General features: G+C 46.3%; 1 protein-coding gene across 1 annotated transcript; it reads right to left on the reverse strand.

The window, feature by feature from the left end:
• Positions 1-416: 416 nt before the first annotated feature.
• LOC124698411 lies at positions 417-14,206 on the reverse strand. The gene is made up of 2 exons (XM_047230896.1): positions 13,373-14,206; positions 417-654 (listed from the first exon to the last, which is right to left on the reverse strand). Exons 1-2 carry the CDS (start codon positions 13,684-13,686, stop codon positions 477-479), a joined length of 492 nt encoding a protein of 163 aa, XP_047086852.1. The 5' UTR covers positions 13,687-14,206; the 3' UTR covers positions 417-476.
• Between the last annotated feature and the right edge of the window lie 4,344 nt (positions 14,207-18,550).

Below are 18,550 nucleotides of genomic sequence, written 5' to 3' on the forward strand. Positions count from 1 at the left end.
GTGCTCCTTGTCCGCCTGGGAGTCTCATCATCCTATATTCCTATATAGGGCGCACCGCTGTCTATCTTTGGTAACCTCCCAGCCTCATTATAACCTTTTCAATCTACCTACGGTTGACAAAAGCTCATCCTACCATAGCTTGCTAATAATGACCTCTCATGAAAATGTTCTCTCTAATATAATAGTGGAGAAATGAGGACGAATGCTCTATCCTCCAAGGCAAATGCAAAAAAGAACAAAAAACTGACACATATACTTAAAATTGTCAGAACTCTAGACATGCCAAACAACATATCCGAGGTAGCAACGTTTTGATTTTGAAGAACATGGCATGGATTGTGCAAGACAATGGAAACCCCACACACCTAGCTGAACGGAAAACCTGAAAACATTAGCCTCATGGCGAAGAAGTGGCGAAATAACAAAAGTGTCATTAGTTTATTCAAACTGAAAGGGGGACAGCTCCCAAACTGTTTCTAAGTTGTTAAGCTGGCAAGTATAAATTCGTACATGGCAACACTGACAAAATAATATTCAGTTTGGTGTGTGTATGTTGTGTTACCCGTTCCATCTTTGTTCTCTTCAACCAAAAAGCAGACCAGCAGATCCTGAGATAGACACACTGGCATGTCCTTCTCGTTGTCCTGTGGATACCTAAAGAGAAAGAAAATCCATCATTGCTACGGACCTAATTAAAATCACTAAGATTAGTTGGGATATATAACTTACAATTTTCAAATAATTAACATTGAATTTGGACAAAAAAATGTGTTAAACTCCTCACTTTCTAACATAATCATAGTAAAATACATCCCTGAATGCATGTTTATAAATAGATTACTTTTATGAACACGTCAAATGCAATTACCAGTGTAATAAACACACTGCAATTGATTGATTCCCCATGTGAGCCGCTAGAACTAAACCATACATTATTATGAAAATATATCATTAATAAGATGACTTAAGAAATAGTCATAAGGAATATATATATATATTATAAAGGGGACTCATTGCTTTTGAAGCGGCAAAGTTTGTGAAAGCAACCAAATGATCCTGCGCAAAACGAACGAAGCAATTCTACCAGAAATACACCCAGGCCTGAAGAATCATATTTACCGTCCACTATAAAGCAAGAAAAATATGTGCTTAAAGTAGTTCTTTACAGTTATGGACATATAAGTTGTACCAAGAAATATCTTTTCTTTAGGTGAGATCAAAGTTCATTAAACTAAAACGAAATTCATAAGACCAAAACTATCAACTACCTGAACCTGTATAATTCCTCTATATCTTACAGCCAACATATTCTCATATCATGAATCCAACCTACTGTCAGTGGAACTCTGAGCACAATATCCCTCTCTCTCACGCTAACACCTAGTGTACATCCCTGGTTACAATAAATATCCTGACCATTTGTAACAGAGCTGTATATGGCAAGGAAAAATTAGCCTCTACCTGTTTATGGTTATTTTTTGGCACAATGCCATGCTGAAGCTTTGACCAAACTACCAACCATAGCCAAGCTAGCACTAGTAGAAAACCTCTCATCCATCTAAGCCTTTAGTACCGGTTCCCTTACGAACCGGTACTAAAGGGGGCATTAATACCGGTTCCGTGCGTGGGACATCAATACCGGTTCGTTATGGACCTTTAATACCGGTTCGTAACACGAACCGGTATTAAAGGGTTTGGGCCCGATTTCCAGGCGGTGGTGGGGCTAGGGTTGCACCTTTAGTACCGGTTCGTGTAAGGAACCGGTACTAAAGGGTCTGTGCCTATATGAGCGCGCGGCAGCGCCCGAGCTCCCTGCATATCTCATTCTCACTTCTCCTCTCACATTTCCAAATATTTTGCATCTCTCACACTCCAATAATCTTTATTTTTCTCCACCATTTTAACAAGATTAACGGCATACATCTATCCAAGGGTTAGCAATATCATCCTTCCTTCCGGCGTTCCTAATTTAGCTCAGTTCTTTGGTAGTTTTAACTCGTACTATTTTTGTAGTGCAAGCAAGGTGTTCGATGAAATGCCTAAGTTAGTGATTTTATTTTTTTATATGCAATTTGAGCTGAAATTATGGTATGTTTTGTAGGTTTTAATTAGTATCATCCCCGTCCTTACCGCTGTCGATCGCCAGCGTCGTCGCCTAGCCGGCACGGTACCACCTCGGTGAGCCCCTCTTCTTTTATAAAAAACAATTAGTTTTATGTGATGAACTTGAATATTAATTAAGTTGGTCACTCATATATCCATGATGTTGTGATTTTAATGATTTTTGATATACATATAAAATGCAGATGAGTCGACAATGGATGTACGGTGACCGTTGCCATCCCGAGTTCATTACTGGCATGCATTATTTTCTCAACGTGGCTGAGGCAAACAGGCGGTCGAATGGTTTCATGTATTGTCCATGTAGTTCTTGTAAGAATATGAAGGATTACTCTACCTCGAAGACCCTTCACGTCCACCTGCTGGAGAATGGTTTCATGCCCAGCTATAATTGTTGGACCAAGCACGGAGAAAGAGGGGTTATATTGGAAGACAACGAAGAAGAAGAGGATAGTGACAACTATCCCTTATTCACCGAAGACGGTGGTAGTAGAATGGGGGAAGACGAAGCTCGAAGAAGAGCCCATTTTCGATGAGCCGATTTTTGATGACCCGGATGACGATTTGGGTCGGGCCATTCTTGATGCGAAGATGAACTGCGGAAATGAAAAGGAGAGGTTGAAGTTGGAGAAAATGTTAGAGGATCACAACAAACTGTTGTACCCAAATTGCGAAAATGGTCAGAAAAAGCCGGGTACCACGCTGGAATTGCTTGCAGTGGAAGGCGAGAGAATGGTACTTCCGACAAGGGATTTGAAAAGTTGCTGAAAATAATAAAGAAGATGCTTCCAGGGGAGAACGTGTTGCCCTCTAGCACGTACGAAGCAAAGAAGGTTGTCTGCCCTCTAGGATTAGAGGTGCAGAAGATACATGCATGCATCAATGACCGCATCCTCTACCGCGGGAGTACGAGAATTTGAATGCATGCCCGGTATGTAGTGCATTGAGGTATAAGATCAGGCGAGATGACCCTGGCGATGTTGAGGGTGAGTCCACCCCCAGGAAGAGGGTTCCTGCGAAGGTGATGTGGTATGCTCCTATAATACCACGGTTGAAACGTTTGTTCCAGAACAAAGAGCATGCCAAGTTGTTGCGATGGCACAAAGAGGACCGTAAGAAAGATGTGATGCTGAGACACCCCGCTGACGGGTCGCAGTGGAGAAAAATCGACAGAGAGTTCAAGTCATTTTCAGATGACGCAAGGAACTTAAGATTTGGTCTAAGTACAGATGGCTTTAATCCTTTCGGGAGCGAGCTCCAGTCATAGCACCTGGCCGAGTGACTCTATGTATCTATAACCTTCCTCCTTGGTTGTGCATGAAGCGGAAGTTCATTATGATGCCGGTGCTCATCCAGGGCCCGAAGCAACCCGGCAACGACATTGATGTGTACCTGAGGCCATTGGTTGAAGAACTTTTAGAGTTGTGGCGTGACGAAGGTGTACCTGTGTGGGATGAGCACGAACAAAAGGAATTTAACCTACGAGCGTTGTTATTTGTAACCATCAATGATTGGCCTGCTCTTGGTAACATTTCAGGGCAGTCAAACAAGGGATACAGTGCATGCACACACTGTTTAGGTGAGACTGACTGTAATTATTTGGGAAACAAGAATGTGTACTTGGGGCATCGTCGATTTCTTCCAAAACAACATCACGTAAGAAAGAGAGGAAAGCATTTCGGAGGTGAGGCAGATAACCGAACGAAGCCTACCCGCCCTAATGGGGAAGTTATATATGATATGGTCAAGGATTTAAAAGTGATCTTTGGAAAGGGTCCCGCGGACAATCTGTTCCGCATGATGTTGACGGACACGTACCCATGTGGAAGAAGAAGTCGATATTTTGGGAGCTACCCTATCGGAAATTCTTAGAGGTTCACTCCGCAATCGACGTGATGCACGTGACGAAAAATCTTTGTGTGAACCTCGCTAAACTTCTTGGGCGTGTATGGGAAGACAAAAGATACACCGGATGCACGGCAGGACCAGCAAAGTATCCACGAAGGAAACAACCTGAATCCGGAGAAGTATCAAGGTCCTGCCAGCCTATGCTCTTACCAAAGAGGAGAAGGAGATCTTTTTTGAAGTCCCGAGTAGCATCAAGGTCCCGTCCGGCTTCTCGTCGAATATAAAGGTAATAATAAACATGTCGGAGAAAAAGTTTCAAAACCTAAAGTCTCATGACTGCCACGTGATTATGACACAATTACTTCCGGTTGCATTGAGGGGCTTCGCCGGAAAATGTTCGAGTACCCATTGTGAAGCTATGTGCATTCCTCAATGCAATTTCTCGAAGGTGATCAATCCACTTACTCTACAAAATTTACGAAGGATGTGGTCCAATGTCTAGTCAGCTTCGAGTTGGTGTTCCCACCATCCTTCTTCAATATTATGACACATCTCCTAGTTCACCCGGTCGAAGAGATTGGCGTTCTCGATCCTGTATTTATACACAACATGTTCCCCTTTGAGAGATTCATGGGAGTCTTAAAGAAGTACGTTCATAACCGTGCTAGGCCGAAGGAAGCATCTCCAAGGGCTATGGAACAGAGGAGGTCATTGAGTTTTGTGTTGACTTTATTCCCGACCTTAAGCCGATCGGTGTTCCCGAATCGCGCTATGAGGGGAGACTGCGTGGAAAAGGCACGCTAGGAAAGAAATCAGCAACGTGTATGGACGGACATTCTTTCACTCAAGCACACTACACAGTTCTACATAATTCCATCTTGGTGGCTCCGTACAAAGAGGAACACAAGGAGATCTTACGCTCTAAATACCCGGAGCAACGTGAAGATTGGATTGATGGAGAACACATGAAGACTTTCGGCGGTTGGTTGCAAACACGTCTCATGAATGTCACCGATGACGAGCAGTTGTACTTGTTGGCCAAGCAACCATCTTCTACTATATCGACTTTTCAAGGGTACGAGATTAATGGGAACACATTTTACACTTTCGCCCAAGACAAAAAGAGCACCAACCAAAACAAGTGGTGTCCGCTTTGATGCAGAAGATGGCAATGGGAACAAGGTCACATATTATGGGTACATAGAGGAGATATGGGAACTTGACTATGGACCTAATTTCAAGGTCCCTTTGTTCCGGTGTAAATGGTTCAACCCGAAAGACGGGGCATGGGTAGACCCGCGATGACGGAATGACTACGAGTGGATTTCAAGAATCTAGGGTACGACACCGAACCATTCGTCCTAGCCAGTGAAGTGGCTCAGGTTTTTTATGTGAAGGATATGTCTAGCAAACCGAAAAAAAGAAAAGAAAGGCAAGAGGACACATCATACGATGAGCCAAAGCGGCACATAGTTCTTTCAGGAAAAAGAAACATCGTGGGAGTAGAGGACAAGACAGACATGTTAGAAGATTATAATAAGTTTGACGATATTCCACCCTTCAAGGTAAAAATTGACCCAAGCATCATCTTAAACAATGAAGATTGTCCATGGTTGCGTCGCAGTAAGAAGAAAGGGAAACGAAGCGAAGAAAACTCGGAAGACTAGCTAGCTACATATAGGGATCATAACTTGTGTATCTCAATATGGAAATCACTTTTGTGTAATGATGTTACTCGTATGTAAGATATTAACAATGGAGATGGTTGGCTTGTTTTACTAGTTAAGTCACGGGCTTGCAGGGAAATTTTCCGAGGCGGAACTTCCGAATATGCCATATATAGGGCATGTGCACTAAGGGCATATTCGAGAAGTTCCGCCACGGAGATTTCCCAACCCTTTCCGCAACATTGTTAGAGGAGATGGAGTCTTCCACGGGCTTGCAGGAAAAAATTCCAAGGCGGAACTTCCGAAGATGCCATATGGCGTGTGCACCAAGGGCATCTTCGACAAGTTCCGCCACGGGAGATTTCCCAACCCTTTCCCCAACATTGTTAGAGGAGATGGAGTCTTCCACGGGCTTGCAGGGAAATTTTTCCGAGGCGGAACTTTCGAAGATGCCATAGGGCGTGTGCACCAAGGGCATCTTCGACAAGTTCCGCCACGGGAGATTTCCCAACCCTTTCCTCCATCCATGGTGATGAAACTCTCCATCCATGTTGGCTTGTTGAGCTGCTTCCCATGGTGTATCGATGCTCCTTTTATAGGCGGAGCGTCCTTATCCTGCCGACAGCTTTAGTACCGGTTGCACCCACCAACCGGTACTAAAGGTTACCCACGCGTCCTTATCCCACCGACGGGCGTCGTGCGCTACATACTTTATCTCATCGAGCAGGGCGTCCTTATCCTGCCGACAGCTTTAGTACCGGTTGCACCCACCAACCGGTACTAAAGGTTTGCCTCTGTCTTCCCGCCTATTTTCTTCCCACGCTTTCCACCGGTTCCCGCCTTTGTCTTCCCGCCATTTTTTCACTATATATATGTAGGCTTGGCCACCATTTACATATCACATCTAGACTCATATCTGCAAACCTCATCATTCTCTCCCATGGCTTCCATCGCATCTCTAACCCCCCGGGAGGCGGAGGCGCTTTGCGCCTCGAACTACCCCTGCCCGCCGGGCTACCGCGTCCCGACCGGCTGGTTGCTAAGCGTCGGAGGCGTACCGGTCCCTCCAGTCCCTCTAGGTGTGGCGCGCGAGATGGCCATCACGAACCGCTACTACTTCGAGCTCACGCCAGAGCAGCGGAGGAATCCCCAGTGGCATCCCGACTACAGCCCGACTTGGGAAAGCTTCTTCATCAATCGGCGTGAGAGGGCGCTTTCCAGGCAAGAGGAGGGCGGTCCGCCTCCTTCGAACTTCAACGAGGCCGCCGTCGGCTGTGGTGGCGCGGCCGGACTCTCCAGGGCGTCATGGCCTACCGTGGCCCCCGCCTGCGCTACCCTCAGTCCCAGCCCACGCGTGCTCACCCGCCGACGTTCGAGTACCGCGACCCCGATGCCAGCGACGATGATGACGGCGACTACGATGACTACAGTGGCGACTACTACAGGGCTAGGCACGAGTATGACTGAATGACTCCAACAGTAGAATTTGGCCATGTATCTTTAATTTTCAGTTAAGCTATGTACTTTTAATTAATTCAAGTTCAATCGTAATAAAATTTTATTCCCGCCCTTTCTTTCCCGCCTTTTTTCTCCCACGCGCGGCGTCGTGGCGGCCTTTTTTCAGAAAAAAATGAACATAAAGGAAAAAAGAAAAAGAAAAGAAAAAGAAACAGCAAATAAGAAATAGAAAAAGAAATAGAAAATAAGAAATATAAAAGAAATAGAAAATAAGAAATAGAAAACAAAAGAAAAAAAGGAGAAATAGAAAATAAGGGATAGAAAAAAAAGAAACAGAAAAGAAAAAGAAACAGTAAATGAGAAATAGAAAAAGAAATAGAAAAATGAATAGAAAAGATAAAAGAAACAGAAAAGAAAAGAAAATAGCAAAGGAAAAAGAAAAGAAAAAAAATACATTTGGTACCGGTTGGTACCACCAACCGGTACGAAAGGCCCTTTCGTACCGGTTGGTGATACCAACCGGTACCAAAGGGTCTACCTAGTTAGGACTTAGCGGCGCGGGGCCAAGTTCTCCCTATCCTTTCTTCTCCGCGCCACAGAGACCTCTCGCAGACGCCACGCCGTAGCCGCCGTCGCAGCCTCGCCGTCGCAGCCGCCGTCGCAGCCTCGCCGTCGGCCGCCGCCCGCTCCCCGGCGCCGCAGGTAAGTCCTCCGCCCGGCCCTTCTTTCCTCCCCCGCTCACGCGCGCGCACGCCGACGCGGCCTCGGCGCCGATGCCGCCCTCGCCGACGCGCGCCCTCACCGAGGCCGCCTCGCCGACGCCGCCTTGCCGACACCGCCGCGCCGAGCCTCGCCGACGCCGCCTCGCCGCAGACGCCAAGCGCAGACGCCCAGACGCCGACGCCGCCTCGCCGTTGCCGTCGCTGGACGCCGACGCCCTTAGGGTGTTCGGTCAAATGCCCCAGACGCCGACGCCGCCTCGCCGTTGCCCCAGACGCCGACGCTGCCTCGCCGTTGCCCTAGACGAAGACGCCGCCGTCCTTGTCGTCGTCGCCGCGGAAGTAGCCGGCGCTGGCGGACGCGACGGACGTGAGCCCGTCAACGTCGATGCCGACGTGGTTGCCGTCGATGTCGCGGAACTCGTTGTTCTGGTCCGTGTCGAGCTCCACGCTGAAGATGTGGTTGGTGGCGGCCCCGTTGCTGGTGCTGTTGATGAAGCCGATGTACACTGGCTTGGGAACGCGGAGGAGAAGTCGTAGCCGCCCGGGGCGACGAAGAGGACAATGATGCCGTGGCCGCAGTTGTCGTCGTCCGGGCAGAGGATGCCGAACACAAAGGAGGCCGAGAACGACCGCGCCGCCGTCGACGCGTTGCGGAAGCAGAACGGGGATGGGTGGATGGCGTGGGCCTTCTGCCGGAGTGTGCCGTTGGTGAGCTCGAGCAGGCCCGCGGGTGTGACCGCGGCCGCGCCGCCGAGGGTGAGGTTAGCGCTGGCGAAGCCGCCGGAGTAGACGAACTGCTCGCTAACGTCGCCTCCCGCGCTGCAGATATTCATAACTCTCTTTCATAAAACTTGCTATATTCATAACTCTCTTTCATAAAACTTGCTATATTCATAACTCTCTTTCTACAACTCCATTTTGCACAAACTTTATATCTTTTTGCATCAGAAAAACATGAGGATTTCAAATATCATCATGCCATGCATCATTGACATCATCTCTGGTTCGGCCAAATTAAATTTGCAACAAGATCTAAATGCTATGTGAGGGTGTTCCACTATTTCTTGCTATATTCGAACACCCCACTTAATTTTGCTATGTATGAAACCCTTGCACACTCTTGTAATCTGTTATATGATCATTACATGATGAATGAAATATAATTGCTTTCTTCATTTTGCAGTGACATTGAGGTATGGAGGACTGGCACCTTCGTCCGAGATGAGGAGGGGGAAGAAGCGGTGCAGTAGATTGATCTATGAGAGTGCCCGTGGTCCGGAACCCGACGATGGAGATGACAACGAGTACCAAGACTTTCCGAATGATTTTGGCGAGGGACTTGAGTCTGAACAAGTTAGAAAAGACAATGAAGTGTCCATCACAAACTCCGGCGAGGTGTATATCTATGTATCAATTAGTCCGTGTTCATCCCTAGATGCATTCATTTATTTGTATTGCACTTATTAACGAATAATTTTTTCTTTTAGCCTTCTGGATCATCGAGCAAGTCTGTTAGAACAAAACGAGGCCCGACGCGGGTGCTAAAGGGCGAGGGCAGGTTAGCCCTCACGGCATTCAAGGATAATGGTGAACCAGTGCAGCCCAAGGAGTTTTGCCGCAAATTTACAAGTCAATCCGGAGTTATTGTTAGGGACCATGTACCGATCAGCATTCAAGAGTGGCATAAGCCGAAGAACCCGGAGAGTGGTGCTAGTTATGTCAACGACACGATGAAAAAATTTCTTTGGGACACGCTATCGACAAAGTTCAGCTCTACCGGAAGACATGACGGAAGGCCGAAGAATAAAGTCAAGGAATGGACATTGAAGAAGATGGCCATACAATTCCGGAGCTTCAAGAAAAATTTATGGGACAAATATAAGAATGAAGATCCAAGTATTCGATGATAATCTAGTGAAGATAAAAGATCACTGGGCCGCATTTAAGGAGTATAAGAAATCGTCTACTTTTGTGTCCCGATCGAAGAAAAATACCAAAAATGCTGCAAAGAAGAAACTTCCGCATCATTTGGGGTCAGGTGGCTACAAGAGTGCCATTCCAAAGTGGACAGCGTTTGAGAATAAACTGATTGATCATGGAATCACTCCACAGACATGGGACTGGCCCGAACGGTCCAAGTTCTGGTTGTTCGCTCATGGGGCAGGGTTGGACCCAAAGACAGGGCTGATCGTTGCGAAGGGAAAATGGAAGGAAAAAATTGAGGCAATTGTACTCGAAGCTTGTAGATGCAATTGAAAAGGTCAGAAAGGGAGAGTACATTCCCGATCGAGAGAATGACGAGCTGACACTCGCTCTGGGGAACCCTGAACATGTTGGACAGGTACGAGCTCGCCCAGGTCTCACCATGAAGGAAGCGTGGCCGGACAGCGCTGACACTTATAGAAGCCGTTCGCGAAAGAAGAAGAAGGACGCCGACATTGTAACGGAATTGTTAACTAGGGTGGAGGCTCTTGAGAGAAATTAGAGGGCACCTGATCAGCCGCTGTTTCTACAGGATCCACAAGCCGATGCTGCCCCATCTCAGTGAAGAAGCAGTGTCGGTTCCTCGCATCTTGACGGATGTGGAGGAAGCTACCCCGTGGATTATGTCACGGAGAAGACAGATTGCGAGCTACATATGTTAATCAGGACCGCGTCTGTTAAGGTGGCGGTCGGCTATGTGTACCCAAGTGAAGATGGAGCAATGCACCATCATATGCCCATTCCACCTGGTTGTGTTCGTGTCGGGGTGGATGAAGTTGTTTCGGGTTTTGAAAAAGTGGAGCTTGATATTCCTAGAGGTGAAGATGAGAGGACACCGGCCGATGTCAAGCACGGTTTCGCCCTATGGCCGAAGAAGTACGTCGTCCTTTTGCAAAGGCCACCGACTCCTACACATGAGCAGCAAATGCCATCGACTCCTCCCTGGTGGCAGTCCCGGTGAGCAGCCAAGTCCACACCTACCCGAGAGGGACCCCGGTGTGAGTCCACCATCTCGAGATCCTCCGCGACGTAAGACAGCGTCCGTTAAGCGGAACGGTACGCCGCCTAGGAAGAAAGCTAGAAAGGAGAAACAACTGCCGCCTACTGAGAAGTTACCTTGGGAAAAAACTCCAGAGGAAAACGCGAAGGCCGTTCAGGCCGAGTTGAAGAAATGGTTTGCACCGAAAGTGCCAGAGATACCTTTCAAGAAGACACTAGATCCGGTGAAAGTTGTGCGTACCGTTGACAATCTATATGACCCTGTACCATCGCCGCCATCTGACTATGCGTGTTCTATTGAAAGGTCGTATGACAAGATGATCGAGGCGACAAAACCCGTTCAATCGGGTATCAGGGAGATAAAAGGGATACACAGTGTCTACCAGCTCGGACAACAACCCGTTCAATCGGTCACCCCTCTCAAGGTGTTTGACGGGAAGACCGTTCAAAGTTCTCGACAAGACGCAACTGATTACGCCTTCGCTGAACGAGCATATCAGTTTGTTCAAGGGAAAGATTTGGTCGAGAATCTCAGGAAGGTACCAACATGTATGCGTAACTTGCATTCGTGGTACCTTAAGGCCTCAAAGGAAGGGATCGAGACTATCATGGTGCGAGTTAGGGAAGAGCACTACTTCCAGGAGTACCGTGTGAACGTTGACTTCGCCGAACTCTTTCGGTTATACAATCTCCGGGCCCTCGACAAATCAATCATCAGTTGCTATTGTCTCGTAAGTGATTTATTTATTTAATTTGAGAAGTCGTTCATTGTCCGCAGATTATAATCTTTTGTGCGCTATATTATGCAGATCGAAGATGCTCGAATGCAAAAGGGACGATATCACAGACATTGGGTTCATTGACCCGCACACAATGCATGTTAAAACCATAGAGAATCCCCTCTATAACAAGGATACACCGCAGACTTTGCTAAGGTTTTTGAAGCGACAACATGACAAAAAGCTAATAATTTGGCCTTACAACTTCGAGTGAGTCTTACTGTCTTATAACACATTATATTTTGCTCACCGTATGTCAAAATTTTAACTAATGACTTATATATATGACACTACATATTGAAACGTGCGTAGGTTTCACTTTATTCTTCTCGTCATCAATTTGGAAATTGGAGAAGTTGAAGTCTTGGACTCACTAAGCAAAAAATCGGAACTATACGTGTCTTGTTTTTTAATGCTCCGAAGGTAATTTTAATTCTTATCGGTTTGTTTCGTTAATTTCCTGCTTTGAACTAATTGATGACTCTTTTATGCATTTTCTTTTGTCGAGCAGCGTATGGCAAACTTTCATCAAGGAAGATACGTCCCGTGAATGGACACCGAAGCTGCGATGGCGTGCGAAAGTAAGTAGTACTACCTAGGTCCACACACCTTTTAATTATCATACTTGACTGTTGTTTGATTGAATTATATTCTTGTAAAGAAATGCCCGCAACAACCTCCGGGGACCGATCTCTGTGGATTCTTCGTTTGCGAGTACATCCGCAGAATTGTCAGCGAGAGAACGAATAATGAAAGAAATAAAGAGGTACAAAAACAATCTTCACAAATTTGTTTTGTTATCATAAGTTGTGCTGAGTTTCAGTAATAGTTGTTTCATGTATTCATTTGTATCTTATTCTTTTATAGTTGGCAAGAAAGCGGAACAAGCTCTTAATCGATGACCGCTTCATAGCAACGAAGCGAGGAATTGGCGGGATTTTTCCTTCGGGACGTCATACCACCACTCGCAGAGTACCACTATGAATGAAGATGTACATGTTACATATATAGTTGACTCAAGAGTACCACTATGCTACATGTAATAGACATATATAGAGTACGCCTCGGAGAGTACCACTATGCATGAAGATCGATCTTCATGCATAGTGCTACTTAATTTGCGATCTTATGCAATAACATGTGTGTTATATTATATGCACCAACTTGCTATGCATCATCTTGATCTTCATGTACTACCTAAACCCAAACGCGTTTCTGGTGCATCGACGCGATATGAAACAAACCGATATCCCTAAACCCTCCAAAAACCCTAAAAAACCAATTCTCGCCGCGGCAGAGATTTGGGCAAATTCCCTGCCGCGGGTGGGAACCTTTGGTACCGGTTCGTATTACCAACCGGTACCAAAGCTTCTTGGCCCTGAGCTCTCCTGGTGGCCCACGTGGAGGGCCTTTTATACCGGTTCGTAAGCAACCGGTACGAAAGGGGGGGGGCCTTTAGTGCCGGATAATTAATACCGGTTGCTCAACCGGTACTAAAGCCCCTCTGGAACCGGTACTGATGAGAGATTTTCTACTAGTGTAGCATCAGCAATTGGATCAAATGGAAACAGATTATGATTGCTCAACCCTACCATATCAGAAGCATGTGTGAATGTTCAGCCCTCTCTGCGCGTGCGATGCAAACTACATGAGAGACAAACCGGCAGCACAGCTGCGCTAGTACTCGCCGTCAATTTTGAGCATCAGACCTAGCCATCTAGGAGAATTCGAACTGGGCAGAATATGGCGTCATAGACAGTGCAGGAACAAAGAGAACGGAGGGAGGAGGGGTCACCTGAAATTCGGAGCACCAAACCGAGGAGAAATTAAGCTGAACGGGGAGGAGATCACCGGTGGAGCAGTCGGCAACGGGGCGTGCTGGAGCCTTGGGAGGGCGTCCATCCGGTATCCCTGCCGGCACCTTGACTCGTAGAAGGTGAGCACGATGACTCCCCGGAAAAGAATATGCTCACGGCGGCTGTGAGCCCAAATTGGCGGCAGCGGGGATGGGGTACGGTCGTGAGCACAAATTGGGGGAAGCGGGGGCGAGCACGGCGCGGGGGAAGCGGGGGCAATCGCGGCCGTGCGCACAAACTGGGAGCTTCGCATCCTCGAGTTTCTTCCTCCGCCTTGACATGCAGACCTAGAGTAGATGAATATAAGGGGAAAATAAGGTAGCCGGAGAGCACTAACCTGCTCGTCGATTTGGTCACCATCATCGGCATCATCTGCCGATCTAAAGCGTGGTCGACTTGAATCCGCTGCTGTCGTCTTTTCTCGCAAGGAAGCTGACCCGGGTGAACTCCATGGAGTACGGGCGGAGGAGGTCAAACGGGATCTTTGGCTGGGCCGATGCCGCCTGAGCCGCGTCTGCGGCGTTGAATTTTGGAGTTCTGGGATGGGGATCCGCTCGAACTCGCCCTCATCCTAAAAATCCAGTGACGAAGTGGGGTTCGAAGGCATGGGATTATGGCTAGGGTTCACGGAAATGGTGGTGATCACGCGAGGCGAAGGGACAGAGATGGAGCGGAGGTGGGTGGCAGGGGCGGGAGGTGAACGTTGAGACAGAGCACCTCCTCGCCATCGTTGCCATGCGCGAGGTCGGTGGCTGTGGCGTGGGGGAGCTCCTCCATCTCGAAGCCCTCATGTTGAGGTGGAGACGTGAGCCGATTGGGGAACTCCGGAGTTATTAAGAGAAGACACGTGGGGAGATAAAAGATCAAAGCGGTGCCAGAGCCTATCAGGCCGCCACCACCACCTGTCCAGGCCCACTATAAACCACAAAATGCTATGTCCACCCAGATCCAAGGAAAGCATACCACAACAAAGGAAAGGAATAAAAAGTGCAAGAGGGTACCATATATGCACACAGAAAAAATACAACGGTAATCAACCAGAAAATCACGTACGTGTCAGCTGCAGGTTAATCCAAAAAAAAATCCAAAATTAGGAGAAAAAAGATGTTTGTTAAGGTTTAATATAGTAGTTATGTATGCTAGTGCCTGCAGCTGTGCACAAAACTAAACATTGGCAATTCCATCTGCAGATTTTTTGTTTCGCTTTGCTTTTTCTGTTTTAGCTTTGGGACTATCTATCTTTGGGACTAGTTGTGAACTTTCTGAATATTCATATGCAAGTCGACGATGAAACGGCTGGCTCGCTCTCTGCTCTTTTATTAATCCTAGCTACCATGTTAGTTTTTAGCTTACTGGATGAAAGCTTGATGGTCTTGATGCATATGTGTATCATTTAAATACACACCTTATATTATTTTAAATTGGAGCAGTAGTAGATATCTAGTGATTTTAAGCTACTGACTATTATGTATCTGACATTGCATACTCTATTTCGAAAATAACATGGAAACTAAAAAAGAATTAGTAGTTACTATGCTATTTGCAAAATAGCAGGAAAACTAAAAGATACAACATACTACTGCTGATTTAACTACAAAAGAACTAGTAATGAAGAAGAAGCATAACACTATGAGCACCAGCACTCCTACTGATGTTAAGCTAGTATATTATTTTTTTAGAAGAAAAGCATTGCAAAATGGGTGTAATTCTAGGAATATATTGTTGCATGACTTTTTGCATTCTATATTTTGGAAATCATGGGAAATCATGGGTTTTCAAACAATCTGCATAGCTTCTTTTTTTAGAGGTGAGGTGCTGCTAGGTGCATGTGCTAGGTAACTCTTTTATTTTTAGAGTTCAAAGCTTACTGAATTTTTATTTTGAAAATTTGCAAGGCTTGGAGCAGGAGCAGGACAAGCACGCCGCCGTCGCCCTCGACTGCTAACGCCGCTGCAGAAGACCGCCGCCGCATCCTCCAAGGTAGCCCTCTAATAAGCTTGCTGTTGTACATTTATTTGCTCTCTAATAAGCTTGATACTGTACCCCGATAGCCATTTTGTACTAGCTTGGTAGGGAGATGTCTTAAGTGCACAAGTTAAGGGCAGATTGAACAACTTCATATTTAAGAACTGCATTTTTGTACTAGCGGTCATCATCAAATGAAATGGTATAAATGTTTGTACTGTTGGGGGCAACAATTAGTACCAGTCCAGGCTTGCATTTTGGCGCCTTTCTTTTATTTCTGCTATAGTAGTAGCAAGTGTAGCTCTTTTATTTTCAGAGTTCAAAGCTTACTGAATTTTTATTTTTATATTTTGCAAGGCAGAGTTCAGCACCTGACCACCGCCTTCGCATCTTCCTCGTCCTAGAGCAACACGTCAGCTCTCCGTGACTCCCCGCGACTCACGGTGAGCAACACCTTACGTCTCCTGCTTGCTGGTGCTGGTGTGAGCTGCTGCTGGTGTTGGTAGCTGCTGCTGGTGTTGGCTGCTAGCTGCTGCTGGCTGATGGTGTTAGCTGCTGCTAGCTACTGCATGTTGTCGCTGGTGCTGGTGCTGCTAGCTGCTGGCCTGCTGCTGGCTGATGGTGCTGCTGGCCTGGTGCTGGTTGATGGTGCTGCTGGCTGATGTTGCTGCTGCTGCTAGCTGGTGCTGCCAGTTGCTGCTGCTGAGATGTGCTGCTAGCTGTTGTCGTGCACCTATGGTGTCATATTCTTGTGCAGGGATCGACTGAGTTGCCCATTATCGTCGAAATGTTGATTCATTTCCGTTTCGGCGAAAATGGGGCACTCCTATGTCCATAAATTAGCATAGGTCATGCCAAATTTTTCCGTGAAATCTTGCGCTAACTTTATGCATTTTTTCCTACTTAGTTCGAACATGGCCAACAACGAAGAGGCCGGTGGCAGCGGCAGCAAGCCATTCTGGATGCTAACCGATGAAATGGAGGTGATGGAGTCACAACCTCGCCGCGACGACGGCGAGGATGATGGCACCGATCCAGAGTACCGAGCGGATGATTGATACGCGTAAAGCACACGTCCGTTGGGAACCCCAAGTGGAAGGTATGATGCGTATAGAAGCAAGTTTCCCTCAGTAAGAAACCAAGGTTTATCGAACCAGTAGGAGCCAAGCAGGGGCGGAGCCAGGATTTGAGCATGGGGGGGGCGAAAAAAATCTCTCGTCGGAAAATCACACAATCACACACGAGATAAAACGTCACTAGGTATAACAAAATTTTCTCTTCGGAGGTGAAGGATTTCTCAAAGAAACTTATTGTCATTGGTGGTATATTTTTCTCTTCATCTTCAGGCATAAAATGATTAAACTAAAGATACATGACTGTAGAAAAAAATATTGTTGTTGGCGTTTTCTTTTTAGTTGTTAGGAATAAAACATTAATATTAAACATACATGAATAGAGTTAGTAAGGAAATACATAGCCTCTTCAGCAACCAGAGTAGCATGTTGTAATCCGAGCTCGTTGTGATCTATGAAAAAACTACTACCTCCGTTTTAAGGAATAAGGCGCCCTCGTTTTACGAGCTTTTTGTTTGACCAAGAATTACTTTAAATAGATAAACATTGTTTGTATGAAATTAGTATCATTAAAAAGTGCTTTTCAATACGAATCCAACGATACTATATACATATAATATAATCAAGATTTTGTTGCTCAATTTTTATGGTCAAAGTTCGTCTTGGAATACGCGTGCGCCTTATTCCTTGAAACGGAGGTAGTAACAAATAGTAGTAGGGGTAACTGTATATACTGGATTGGCTTTAGAATTGAGTGCTTGATAGGTAATTGGATGTAATACTTACGGGAATCGATGGTCCGGCGGCCTCGAAGATCCGACGGTATGGCTGGAACTACCACGAGGACTCCATGCCGCCGGCGACAACACTTGATGAACGAATCACAAGATCGAGCTGAGAACCTTGCACCACGGCAACGTTTTGGCGTGTGGGGGCGGCTTGCGACGGCAGATGCAAAACTAGATCGATCTTTTGCTAGGCGACGGCCAATAGGATGCTTGATCTAGGCAAAAGAACGACACAAGTTACAGGCCACGCGCCGCACTGTCCTGAACTTCGGGACATGGGCCAGTTATTTGGCTGGGCTTCATAGTCGTACTACACAGGCTGACAGACGCATAGTTATACTGAATAACTAGGCTTTTAAGACTAATCAAACAATTATCTACGGCCATTAGCAAAACAGCAGCAGCTAATACCAGCTGGATTCGTTGAGGGGGGCCGACCATTTGGGGGGGTCTAGCCCCTGCTCGCCCCCCCCTCCCTCCGCCCCTGGAGCCAAGAAGCACGTTGAAGGTTGATGGCGGCGAAGTGTAGTGCGGCGCAACATCAGGGATTCCGGCGCCAACGTGGAACCTGCACAACACAATCAAAGTACTTTGCCCCAACGTAACAGTGAGGTTGTCAATCTCACCGGCTTGCTGTAACAAATGATTAACCGTATAGTGTGGAAGATGATGTTTGCGAAGAACAGTAAAGAACAAGTATTGCAGTAGATTGTATTTCAGATGTAAAGAATGGACCGGGGTCCACAGCTCACTAGTGGTGTCTCTCCCATAAGATAAATAGCATGTTGGGTGAACAAATTACGGTTGGGCAATCGACAAATAAAGAAGGCATAACAATGCACATACATATATCATGATGAGTACTATGAGATTTAATCGGGGCATTACGACAAAGTACATAGACCGCTATCCAAGCATGCATCTATGCCTAAAAAGTCCACTTTCAGGTTATCATCCGAACCCCTTCCGGTATTAAGTTGCAAGCAACGTGACAATTGCATTAAGTATGGTGCGTAATGTAATCAACACAAATATCCTTAGACAAAGCATCGATGTTTTATTCCTAGTGGTAACAGCACATCCACAACCTTAGAACTTTCTCATCACTGTCCCGCATTCAATGGAGGCATGAACCCACTATCGAGCATAAATACTCCCTCTTGGAGTCACAAGTATCAACTTGGCCGAGCCTCTACTAGCAACGGAGAGCATGCAAGAACATAAATAACATATATGATAGATTAATAATCAACTTGACATAGTATTCAATATTCATCGGATCCCAACAAAC

The sequence above is a fragment of the Lolium rigidum genome, chromosome 1, assembly GCF_022539505.1.
Source record: "Lolium rigidum isolate FL_2022 chromosome 1, APGP_CSIRO_Lrig_0.1, whole genome shotgun sequence".
NCBI classification, from domain to species: domain Eukaryota; kingdom Viridiplantae; phylum Streptophyta; class Magnoliopsida; order Poales; family Poaceae; genus Lolium; species Lolium rigidum.